General features: G+C 37.5%; 1 protein-coding gene across 1 annotated transcript; it reads right to left on the bottom strand.

The window, feature by feature from the left end:
- Positions 1 to 4,022: 4,022 nt before the first annotated feature.
- hacd2 (3-hydroxyacyl-CoA dehydratase 2) lies at positions 4,023 to 12,340 on the bottom strand. Its single transcript, XM_039649808.2, has 7 exons — positions 12,136 to 12,340; positions 10,471 to 10,588; positions 7,556 to 7,574; positions 6,752 to 6,840; positions 5,139 to 5,260; positions 4,884 to 5,062; positions 4,023 to 4,691 (listed from the first exon to the last, which is right to left on the bottom strand). Exons 1-7 carry the CDS (start codon positions 12,258 to 12,260, stop codon positions 4,609 to 4,611), a joined length of 735 nt encoding a protein of 244 aa, XP_039505742.1. The 5' UTR covers positions 12,261 to 12,340; the 3' UTR covers positions 4,023 to 4,608.
- Between the last annotated feature and the right edge of the window lie 315 nt (positions 12,341 to 12,655).

Raw genomic sequence — 12,655 nt, 5'->3', positions numbered from 1 at the left:
CAAAATGTGGTTGATTTGACGAGGAATGACCCCAATTTAAGTATATTAATCACTGAAGTTCAGACATGCCAAAAATTCAAACTGGATGTTTTATGTGAATAATGTGCACAGGAATATTTTTTTAAGGTAAATAAATAAAGTCATTCTTATTCTTCAATGATTCAACTGACATGACAGTTTTTTCCAATGTTTTTATTTATTTTTTATTTATTTTTATTTTTATCATCCCATGTCTATTGACAAATTTCCAATTTTAAATATGCAGGATCACATTAAAGCTGCTGTAGGTAACTTTTGTAAAAAGTCAGAAACACCCAATCAGAGACAGGAGGAATGTCTTAGCAGTGTCAATCACACTCATGTACTCGAGTTCAAACTCAAGATTGCCGGTGTGCCGCAGCTGTGCTAATGGCGGAGAAACAACCTAAACTGCCAATATCTCAACACCTGACACCTGCTCATAAACAAAGTATTGATATTGAACGCTCTGAGCGAGCTTGTAACTTTTTCTTGGCCTGAAACAGTAAATAATCAAACCAGTGGAAGCCTGCAGTGCATGAAACTGTTGTAACTAACTTAATCAAACCTATCATGCAATAACTAAGTTATACCCAGCTATGGTTATACCAGGCAACAGCGCGCCGCGCCCAGTTGGAAAGCAGACAGCCGCGCTACCGCAGGGGTGTTTTTCCACATTCGAATATTCATTTTCAGTTTTTAAAACTTTTTGAATATATATTCGAATTTAGAATATTCTTTGACAGCCCTAAATGAGATTCGAGCTAGCTAGCCAATCCATCCAAACAGTGAAAGAACCATATTGACGTTAACGTTACTTCAGGCAGATTAAAATAGCATCAATTTGTGAAGAACAAGGTTGCAAATGTTAGCAATTACCAGTAACGTTACGTACCCGATTTCAATGGACTGATGGAAGAATAAATGTTATCTAATCAAAGCAGACGAAACCGTCACGATCCACTCAGATAACGAGAACTAATAACGTTTTATTTACGCTATAAAAATACATGTGTAACGGTAACAGTAAATTACATAACGTGAAGATTACCTTCGTCCCAGAATTGCTTCTTTTCCGTCTTCTTGAATGACGGCTTACTCCCAGAATGTACGTTTAGAACTAACCGCCTAAAAATTCAAAATTCAGACCGCGAAGATCCCATGATGCAACGCGGTGGCTGTAAAACCATTGTAAAACTCCGTGAATACAGTGAAATTACAATAATAATACAGGACTGTCCATTAATTTCCCATGGTGCATTGCCTTTTACAGGTAAAACGCAAATACAATACATTGTTGTAAAATTTCCTGTAAAAATTACATCAATTGCTAACAGTGCATGCTCAAGAATTGCGATCTTCTTCAACTCTACTCTAGTTCTCTAGTTCAGTTCTCGCGCATGCGTCGTGGGAATCTCTTGAACTCTCGTCTTAGGCCCAGAAGGAAGAAATGGAATAGTCGAATAAAGTCGTTATTTTTGTTTTTTTCGCACAAAAAGTATTCTTGTCGCTTGATAAAATTATAGTTGAGCCACTGTAGTCACATGGAATATTTAAACATTTTCTTTAATGACTTTATGGGCCGTCAAGTTTCAATCCCTTAGAAGCCATGGAGCAGTGATCCACCTCTCAGATTTAATCAAAAATATCTTCATTTGTGTTCTGAAGACAAACGAAGGTCTTACGGGGTTGGTAGAGCATGGGGGTGAGTAATTAATGACTTAAAGGAGAACTCAGGCAAACAATGAACCTTTGGTCTAATAAAACATCGGTACCTAGTCAATCGTTCTCTGAGATTTTTGATCCCTTTGAAAGTTTTGATCCCTTAGGAGCCTACAGGTATATGTAGCACTGATCCACCTCTCAAATTTACAATTTTTTTTAGTTTGGGTGAACTAACCCTTGAACTTCTGCGAATAGACCGGATGTGATTTATTCTAAACAAAACTATAAACAAAACTATGAGCGCAAGGCTAGAATTACCAATATTTTAACTCTGTAATGTTATTCAATGCTATTTCTGCAAAATGATGGTTATTAATAATTATAGCTGACATTTTTTTATAATTATTACATTAATATTTATATCGATTAGCTAAAATCTACTAGGCCTATGTTTTTATTTTCTATGTATCGAGGGTCATTTGTTTTGTGTGGATATATATTCATGCATGCATTACATTCATTAAAATCATTGATTTTACAGCCGAGGGTAACTTGCTTCACGACCAATTTCAAAGTTCCGTGCGACTGACACTTGGGTGCAAAATGCGACAATCGTATGTGAATGTCGTGGGCAGTGGAAAGGCGGCTTTCGGCTATACTTTTCTGTTTCAGCTTTTAATTCTCAGTTCACGTTTATATAAGCGTCTTTTATTGTGTTTTTCTGAATTTTTAAATGTGTAAATAAAGATTGTATATTCTGGAATATTGTGCAATGAGCAACTCATTTCTTACAGTATTTATAAATCTTTGTTAAAGCATTACCAATTATTTTATATAATATCAGGAAGGATATAATTGTGTTCATTCGGCTTTACAAACCTTTCAAAAAACAAAAAACAAAAAAACAACAAAAAAAAAAAACAACAAAAACAAGCACATCAGTGTCAAAAAATGAATGCAAGCTTAGGGCTAAAGTTCCAATGAAATTCAAAATGAAGATTCAAAAAAAAAATTGCTTTATAAATTATATATTTTTAAACACCAGATATATTTATTAATTCTTATTCTAAAAATGAATAATTTGTTATTATTATTCAGTTATTAATTATTCAGATGCGCTGTAAAATAATGTTTTCAAGATTTGTTATCACAACATATTTTCTTTTGTCAAATCAACTTTATAATAATTTATTTAGTTGAGATAACTTATTATTTTGAGTTTCTGATGACTAAATTAATCTCCTCCATTGTATCAACTCACTTTTTCCAGTTCAATCAACTTAAAAATTTAAAGCAACCCAGTTTACTTACTTTTTTAAGTTAAACCATCAATATTTTTTAGTGTGGGAATGTTACTCCAAATAAGTTTAATGTATTTGACTGTTTTTATAGCCCAAAGTACAAAATATTACAATAGCTTTTACATAATATGTGTGTACATATTTAAACTGGAGCAGCTTAAATATATCAGACCTTATTGGAATAGATCTCTACTGCCATCATGTGAAGGAGGAATGAACATGGTAACCACTAAAATAACCTGAATCTAAATAAAGACATAATCCTTATAATTACACTACATTTTAAATACTAAAATAAGAGGAAGAAAGTGCGTTTCATTTTATAGAGGCATATATCCTTCATATATATTGACAGCACAAACTAGCTTTGCTTCCCATGTTATGGTTTATTGTAAATATATATCATCGTATTACTATTCATACAAAGTTTGCTGGACCCATGCAGATCTTTAATATCAAAAGCTTAACAATGTTGCCGTTTTTATTTGAGTTAAGGGTCATGCTTCTATTAACCAAGGTACAGCCACACCACATTTGCATGCAGTGTTATTCAAAGGCGCACTCCAGCTTTTCACCAGCATCCATCCCATGCTAATATTTTCATGAATCGGCTTGACAAAGGGCTCAAGTTGGCTGTTCACAATTAGGTAGATGGGCAATGAAGCGTTAAGTAAGTTTTGACTCCCAGCTTTCTCTCCACATTATTAGATTTTACTCATTGGAGAAGCATGACAGGAGGCACTCAAATCCAATTGGCCCCCATTAGCCGAGGCTTGTGTTCGTTTCTGCCCAGCATGCGCTCCCATGGCCCTCTCCTCTCCCTGCCAAACACTTCCACATCATCACCAGCTGTAAAAGCTCCTAAAGTGTCAGCTGCAATCTCCTTCTATGACAGAAATGCACATCTAGTACATTAGTAGCATTGACTGCGAGGTCCGAACCCAGCAACTCAGCCAATTTCATTGGGCGATACACCTCTTTTCTGAGCGAACGGCCACAAACCAACAACATAGATCCAATACTGAATAAAACAACCGATTAACATTGCTCCTTTAAGAAACACAGCACAAAAGAAAGAAAATACTAACAGTAATCATGATGGAAACATAAGCAGTGTGGAATATTAGAATACAAGTACAGTTTGAGCTATGACTCGCACTCAAATCTAAAGAAAAGGAATGAGTTGAGTTGAGTGATATTTAAGTCAACTAGCTTCAGTTGTCTGAAATACAGTGTACAGAACACACAACACAGGAGAATAATGGGACATTTCTTCTGGTTTAAACCACCAGATGCAACTAACTGTATTTTTGCCCTTTTTTGAATTAGATTTGCTACAATATTTGGTCAGTAATTCTACATTTAGAATTCAAAATAAAATAAAAATGTCACACAGTAGCTGATGTATTAGTATGGTAACAGCATTCCCCTCCCTCTAAACTGAGGAAAAGCCATTAGCCTTGACCAAAACAGTATTAACAAACATTCTGCATATCTGGCCTGTTTTCCGACAAGGCGGCCTTGTGTTCTTTTTTGAAAATCTGTAAAGTGTGGCTTTTAAAGGTTATGCGCTTGTTTCCGTTTGCTTGATCAGTCTGCTGTGTGAGGCGCACCGCGGGCCGTGTTATTCCACTTTGCTGTACTCGTCCATGTGACCCAGAACTTTCTTCCTCTGGCGCATCATGTGGAAGTAGAGCTGAGGAAATACTGAGGAACACAGACAAAGACAGTCATTAACAGGAACAGTGATGTTCATTCACTGCACAAGAATGAGCTTCCAGAGGTTTTGCTACACAAGATCAACTGAGGAATCGGACTATTTACGGATGGAAGATTTCAAAACGAAGCATTCGGAGAAAATATGACGTGTAATCTCTCAGTCTAAAAGTTAAAACGTACAGGGGATGTAGGAGATCATGATGAGGATGAGGAAGGTGTGGTAGTCGAAGGAGAAGTTGTACTTGTTAGGCAAGGTGATGGAGTAGAGCCCTGTTTTTTGTACGTATGGAAGCGCGGCGTAGATCGTCAAAAGTTCCCCCGACACTCCCATAGGGTACAGCACAATAAAAAATGTGTACCTGTGAAGATCATAATATTTAAAACACTTTCCTAAAAAAAATAAAAACCCAGAAGACTGACTCTGAGAAGTTTTACCTTGCCCATTTGATGAGGTAAGGCAGATGGTTGAGCAGGCTGAAGGTGTAGAAAGAGTAACGGATGATCTCCGTGACCGTCCAGGCCACCACAAAAAGGAGAACACTGTCTTCGCTTTGGACCTAAAACAAGAGCAAGCTTTAAAGGAGTAGTTCACTTAAAAAAAAAAAAACTTTTGCTGATAATTTACTCACCCCCATGTCATCCAAGATGTCCAGGTCTTTCTTTCTTCAGTCGAAAAGAAATTAAGGTTCCAGGATTTTCTCCATATAATGGACTTCATTGGGAACCAAACGGTTCAAGGTCCAAATGAGAGTTTTTGTGCAGCTTCAAAGGGCTTTAAACGACACCAGACGATGAATAAGGGTCTTATCAAGGACCCTTCGAGTCATGACTCGAAAAAAGATTTGTTCATTTTGATGAACGAGTTCGAACAGGAGAGTCACAAACGCTCATCACAGAACAGAGCAAGGCGAGCATTTGTGCTTATAAAACTTAAACTTTATTTACTTTTTAAATGGGCGATCGTTTTGCTAGATAAGACCCTTATTCATCGTCTGGTGTCGTTTAAAGCACTTTGAAGCTGCACTGAAACTCTCATTTAGACCTTGAACTGTTTGGTTCCCACTGAAGCTCATTATATGGAGAAAAATCCTGGAATGTTTTCATCAAAAACCTTAATTTCTTTTCGACTGAAGAAAGAAAGACATGGACTTGGATGACATGGGGGTGAGTAAATTATCAGCAAAAGTTTGTTTTTGTTTTTAAAGTGAACTGCTCCTTTAAGTCACAAGGGGAAGAGACATATCTTCTCAGCAAGCCGCAAAATGTAATCAAGAACCATGCAGTTATGTCTGCTACCATTTCATCGCAATTCACTGTGGCTACTTGACACACAAAGAAAGACTACTTAGGACATCAGAAACGGAAGCACTTCAAAACGCATTCAGGCCTGTCAAAGGCTCCAACATCGCCTCTACACACAAACAGGCTTGAAAGGAGGTTATTTTAGCAACAGATGCGTACACAGGCACACATTGACACTTTACATATTAGTTTTGGGTCAAGCAATTTACTCATAGGAGTAACTTACAGACCTATACACTTCAGCTCAGACGTCTTTCTCTGGGATAGAAAATCAACCTGATTCTTAGTTACAAAGAATTTAAAGGTGAATACAATAAAAAACATTGTTTTCTTCACAATAAAATTCAAAATTTAGCTCTAGATGAGCATTGAAATATTAAAACAGCTGTTGAAATCCATTAGATCCACTAGACGGCAGTAGACGAGAGCAAACAAGAATAAACATGGAAATATTGCTCAATATGGCACAGGAAACATTAATGATAAAGAGCAATTTAAGATATTTATGGCAGTTGATTACTTGATACTAAATTTTCCATAACCATGGGAATCCTAAATAGACTTATATCATCCTAATTAATCATAATATCCCATTAGAGTTAGACCAGAGGTCACCTGAACTAGTAGCACATGTGCGTTATTGTTAACTAAATATTTTCAAATTTAATTAAAGCTGAAATAAAATGAAAAAATACTAATAAATACTATAACAGTATATAAACAATTATAAAATGACATAAACTTACTTCTCTAACGCTGTGTGTCACTGCCCAGGTGAGGAACACCCGTGACATCACTTGAAACCCAGTCAGGACCACCGAGGAGGGAACAATTCCTTCAGAAAATTTATAATGTTAAGTAAAGAGAATGATTAATCAATTGCAGGGTGGGTCTAATCAAAGATGAGTTGAAATGATTTCTATTCTTTATTTCAAAGCATTATACTACAAAATAAGACGGAAATGAATCATTATAATAATATAATTTAAAGGGATAGTTCATCCAAAAGATATTTGGAAGAATGTTTTAATCAAACAGATCCCATTCCCCATTGACTACCAGTATGTATTTTTTCCTACTATGGTAGTCAATGGGGAATGAGATCTGTTTGATTAAAACATTCTTACAAATATCTTCCTTTGTGTTCAGCAGAACAAATAAACACATAGAGGTTTGGAACAAAATGAGGGTGAGTAAACACTGACAGAATTTTCACTTTTGGGTGAACTATCCCTTTAAGAGAGTAAGGCCGGTTATGATATGACACAGTACTGCGGGACTTCTTGTTTGCACTGGGAAAGGTCATATTATGCTTTAAGTCCCAGATAATGAGGTGTGGACTGTGAACTCCAGGCTCCACGGGTGCAGCAAGACTCTTTATCACATCATCACTGTCAGACTGGCAGAGAAAGCTGCAGCCTGGTTGGCGATGGCACCGCTGGGTTAAAAAAAGCTTCCCTGATATAGACAATCTGATCTATATACTGTGCTGAGGGCATATTTATAGGATAAATTAATAAGAGACTGTTCTTAGCAGCTGGTGCACTTACCCATGGCACAATGCAATATCTGTGAAGAGAGCAAAGAACAAATATTATAAGGTGCACTCAGCCTCTAGGAAATATAATTTTTAGCATAAAGAATAATCTAAAACAACTCTGCAGAGTTGAAGAATTACATATATTTGATACATATATGTGAAATTTGCCAAATAAAATGCCATTAATGGCATTTTAGTTTGGACTGAAATTAATAGTTTGGACTGAAATTTTTATATACACACTCACCTAAAGGATTATTAGGAACACCATACTAATACTGTGTTTGACCCCCTTTCGCCTTCAGCCAGAACTGCCTTAATTCTACGTGGCATTGATTCAACAAGGTGCTGAAAGGATTCTTTAGAAATGTTGGCCCATATTGATAGGTTAGCATCTTGCAGTTGATGGAGATTTGTGGGATGCACATCCAGGGCACGAAGCTCCCGTTCCACCACACCCCAAAGATGCTCTATAGGGTTGAGATCTGGTGACTGTGGGGGCCATTTTAGTACAGTGAACTCATTGTCCTGTTCAAGAAACCAATTTAAAATGATTCAAGCTTTGTGGCATGGAGCATTATCCTGCTGGAAGTAGCCATCAGAGGATGGGTATATGGTGGCCATAAAGGGATGGACATGGTCAGAAACAATGCTCAGGTTGGCAGTGGCATTTAAACAATGCCCAGTTGGCACTAAGGGGCCTAAAGTGTGCCAAGAAAACATCCCCCACATCATTACACCACCAGACTGCACAGTGGTAACACGGCATGATGGATCCATGTTCTCATTCTGTTTACGCCAAATTCTGACTCTACCATCTGAATGTCTCAACAGAAATCGAGACTCATCAGACCAGGCAACATTTTTCCAGTCTTCAACCGTCCAATTTTGGTGAGCTCTTGTAAATTGTAGCCTCTTTTTCCTACTTGTATTGGAGATGAGTGGTGCCCGGTGGGGTCTTCTGCTGTTGTAGCCCATCCGCCTCAAGGTTGTGCGTGTTGTGGCTTCACAAATGCTTTGCTGCATACCTCGGTTGTAACAAGTGGTTATTTCAGTCAAAGTTGCTCTTATCAGCTTGAATCAGTCGGCCCATTCTCCTCTGACCTCTAGCATCAACAAGGCATTTCCGCCCACAGGACTGCCACATACTGGATGTTTTTCCCTTTTCACACCATTCTTTGTAAACCCTAGAAATGGTTGTGCATGAAAATCCCAGTAACTGAGCAGATTGTGAAATACTCAGACCGGCCCGTCTGGCACCAACAACCATGCCACGCTCAAAATTACTTAAATAACCTTTCTTTCCCATTCTGACATTCAGTTTGGAGTTCAGGAGATTGTCTTGACCAGGACCAGACCCCTAAATGTATTGAAGCAACTGCCATGTGATTGGTTGATTAGATGATTGGATTAATGAGAAATTGAACAAGTGTTCCTAATAATCCTTTAGGTGAGTATATGGTTGTAATCGAAATGATTCAACCCCCATTGCAAATCAGGTTTATTGGAAAAATGTCCAGACTTTCAGCAGTTTGCAATGAACAAATCAAACAAAAGAAATTGAAATAGCTTAACACAACAAATGTTTCAAGTGGTTTCCCCAAATTCCAAATCAGGTAACTGGTTGCTACTGTAGAATCTTCAAGAAATTCATCAGCAACCAAGCCTTGGTGAAATTTGAGGAATGCTTGGGATATTTGCCCTGTTGGAAGGTCCAAAGACGCCTAAGCTTCAGCTACCTCACTAAAAGCATGATGTTCTCTCCCAGGATTTCCAGATACTTTTAATAAATCCATCTTGCCATCCACACTCAGGTTTCCAGTGACAGAGGATGCAAAGGAGCCGCAGAGCATCACCAGGTCACCGCCATGCTTAACTGTAGACAGTGTGTTCTTTTCAGCATATGCTTCATTCCTCTTCCTCCAGACATACAAAAGTTACATCTCTCTACCAAACAGAATCCCAAGCCTTCTGTGGCTTATTTATTTGATTTTGAATAAATTGGAGCCAACTTTTCTTGAGCTTTTGGGTCAGTAGTGGTGTTCGTCTTGGAGTTCTGGCATACGTTTAATACGCACCTTACTGTGCAGCTGAAACCTCAGTGCCTGTTGCCACCAAAGCCGCGTTTCCACCGCAGGAACTTTCCACAGGAACTAGGAACTTTGGGGTGGTACTCAGTGTGTTTACACCGCAGGAACCAAGGTATAAATGAAGTCCTGGGTAAAAATTGGGACTTGTGCACTGAACACGTTGATTGGTTCTTTCTTACCACTTGTTCTTTCTGCCCGATGGCGTGCGTTCGTCCCATCCATCTCACGGTCAATGTCCGCTGATAACAAAGTCTACTTTTATATCTAGCATTACAAGCTTTCTGAATACGCTTTGGGTGCTCGTCACTTTTCTGTCGTTTTGTTACCTCGTTAGTAAACCAATCGCACACAAAAGCAGCACAGTTCGAATCTCCTCCATACAAAACTCAAAACGCACTCAAAACTCAAAATAGTCTTTTCAGTTGAATTTGGGGAAACCACTTGAAACCTTTTTTGAACGTATTTTTTGCTGTTCAAAAGTTAGGGGTCTGTAGGATTTTATTTTGTTTTTGAAACACATCTTATGCTCACCAAGGCATTTATTAACAGCAATATTGTGGGAGATTATTACCATTTAAAACAGCTGATTTCTATTTTAATATATTATAATGTAATCTATTTCTGTGATGGCAAAGCAAAATTTTCAAAAGCCATTACTCCAGAGTCACATGATGTAAAAGTCTTTACTATTGCTCTTATATTTAATGTGTCAGAAAAGTATTAATACTTTTATAGTATTTATTATTTATTTATCTACACACTTTGAAACACATTAGACTTGCAAATTAATAAATAGAGCTAAAATATAAATTAATATAGCTCCCACACAACTCACCTCAAGGAGTGCACCAGTCTGAAAGAATTTTAGGGGCTTCTCTATCGAGTAATAAAGACCATGGTAACTTCCTCTGGCCAGGTATGCTCGAACAAGACCAACTGCAATCACCAGCCATCTAGATAGGAAATGATTCATAGAGTAACTTTGTTGTGCCACTTGCCCTTGCTTTGAGAAAAGAGGGCATTTCTGCAATGCACACAAACATGGGTCAGCATGCAAATCTCTTACAACACAGCACTTAACGGCCAGTAGTGGCATGGAACAGTCTCATTCAAATACATCAAGCACATTTATAGCTATTCACATGCATGATGTAGAATGCATTCAATATAGCTTTTTAATACACTCCAGTAACAATAAAAAATGTGCCGCTAAAGTGATGATAAAGACAGTAACTTATCAAGGCCATAATACTGGCAGGGGCACCACATCATTATCTGAAAATAACCAAAAATCAGATCGACTTAAGACTTGAGGCAAATCTAATAAATGAAACAGCATAACAAACAGGCCTGGATTGTATTTGGTTTACAGATTGAACATAATAAATGCACACAGTAAAGGACAAAGTTTATATCGTCCATTTGAGATATCATGAAATGGTCTCTAATTGATAAGAATCGACTGAATTGCATCATCAAGCTATTGCTGATTTAATTCTCTGGAGTCCAACAGACATGACAAAAATGTAGCAAACCCTGTTTGGTTATTGCTGATGCAACATCATTGGGAAGTGCCATTAATTTGAGCAAATCAGGTCTCATTGTTTCTCCTATTCAGTCGAGTTATTTAACGATTCGATTCGAATCGAATAAAAAGAACTATCACAGAAAAAAGGCTCGTCATTTCCTGGCCTGGAAAAGGGATTTAAATCTTAAAAATCATGGATTTTTTTTTACTACACATGCTCAGCTGCAAAGTATTTTAGCTGTGTGCATGAGTGTAATCTAAAAATAAAAACTCAATTCATTGGTCACGCCAAGTGATGACTCGTTCGGATAAATGAAAAAGCGGTTCTTCGATTTATTCGAGGAATCATTCAAGTTGTTTCGAGTAAAATAGATTACTCAATATAAATGTGATAAACAGTTATTATTATGTACATATAGATTATATTATTAATATAAAATGTTTCAAATACTGTTTTCAACATGTAACCCCATCTCAAAATCCAGACGAGTGATTTATAAACGAATTGGTTCTACTTCTAACAAATCGATTCGTTCCCGAAACGGACACCATTGTGCAACAGTTTCGGGGTTACGAGGGTGGACTCGTATTCAAACGGCTGCAACTGATACCTGAACTGTACAACTGGTATATGTAAATTAACAAAGACAGTAAATTCACTCGTACTTCCATATACATGACCAGAACAACGACAGTAATTGAACAGTGCATTCATGCAACCAGCCATGAAGATTCTATGGCGTGTTAAATAAGCGTTAATAGGCTTAACGGTGCCAAAAATCTAATAATATTTAAACAGAATTATTTCAATATCAAAACAAACGGTCTGAAACCATTCCATATAAACTAAAAGGGGAGGTAACCGCGATTCTGTCAAGCTCGGAGTCTGTCTGAAAGCTAACCATTCATTCTTTCTTACTCTGTCACACGCTTGAACAGAGAGCACGGAAGCGCATTTGATTTTCACCATACCCTGCTGTCATAACCACGTTGTAAATGACCAGATAAGCGATGGCCAGCGTCCCGGGTCCCTTTTTCCTCTTGTTACTGGAATCACTGTGCGCTGTTTTGCTGGTCCCCATGGCAGGTGCCGACATGACTGAACTATCATTAGAAAAACTGGTTCATCCAAAGGGTCCCGGTGACTAAAGGCGTTTGGCCTTGCTGACATAGAAGGTGCTGAGTGGAGCGCCGCCTGTCGAGGATAGAGTGTAAATTATGTTTTGTTTGTTACATTGCTACAGTTTGGATTCACGTTATTGACGGACATTTACAGCAAAAACAAAAAGTAAGGATGACAATAATAAATATAATACTAATTTTAATATTTGAGTTAAATTTTGGATTACAAAGAGCTCATAAACATCTATTCCAGTCGCTAGATGGCAGTGCGGGCTCGAGTTCAGAACGTACTTGCCTTTAAAAGAACTCAATTGTGATGCCTGTCTGAAAAATAGATTTATAAAAGCAAAATAAATAAATCATTTATTTA

This window comes from Pimephales promelas, chromosome 7 (assembly GCF_988280905.1).
Source record: "Pimephales promelas chromosome 7, fPimPro1.hap1.1, whole genome shotgun sequence".
Lineage (NCBI taxonomy): Eukaryota > Metazoa > Chordata > Actinopteri > Cypriniformes > Leuciscidae > Pimephales > Pimephales promelas.
The sequence above is the reverse complement of the archived record's forward strand: the minus strand, read 5'-3'. Positions and strand labels throughout refer to the sequence as shown.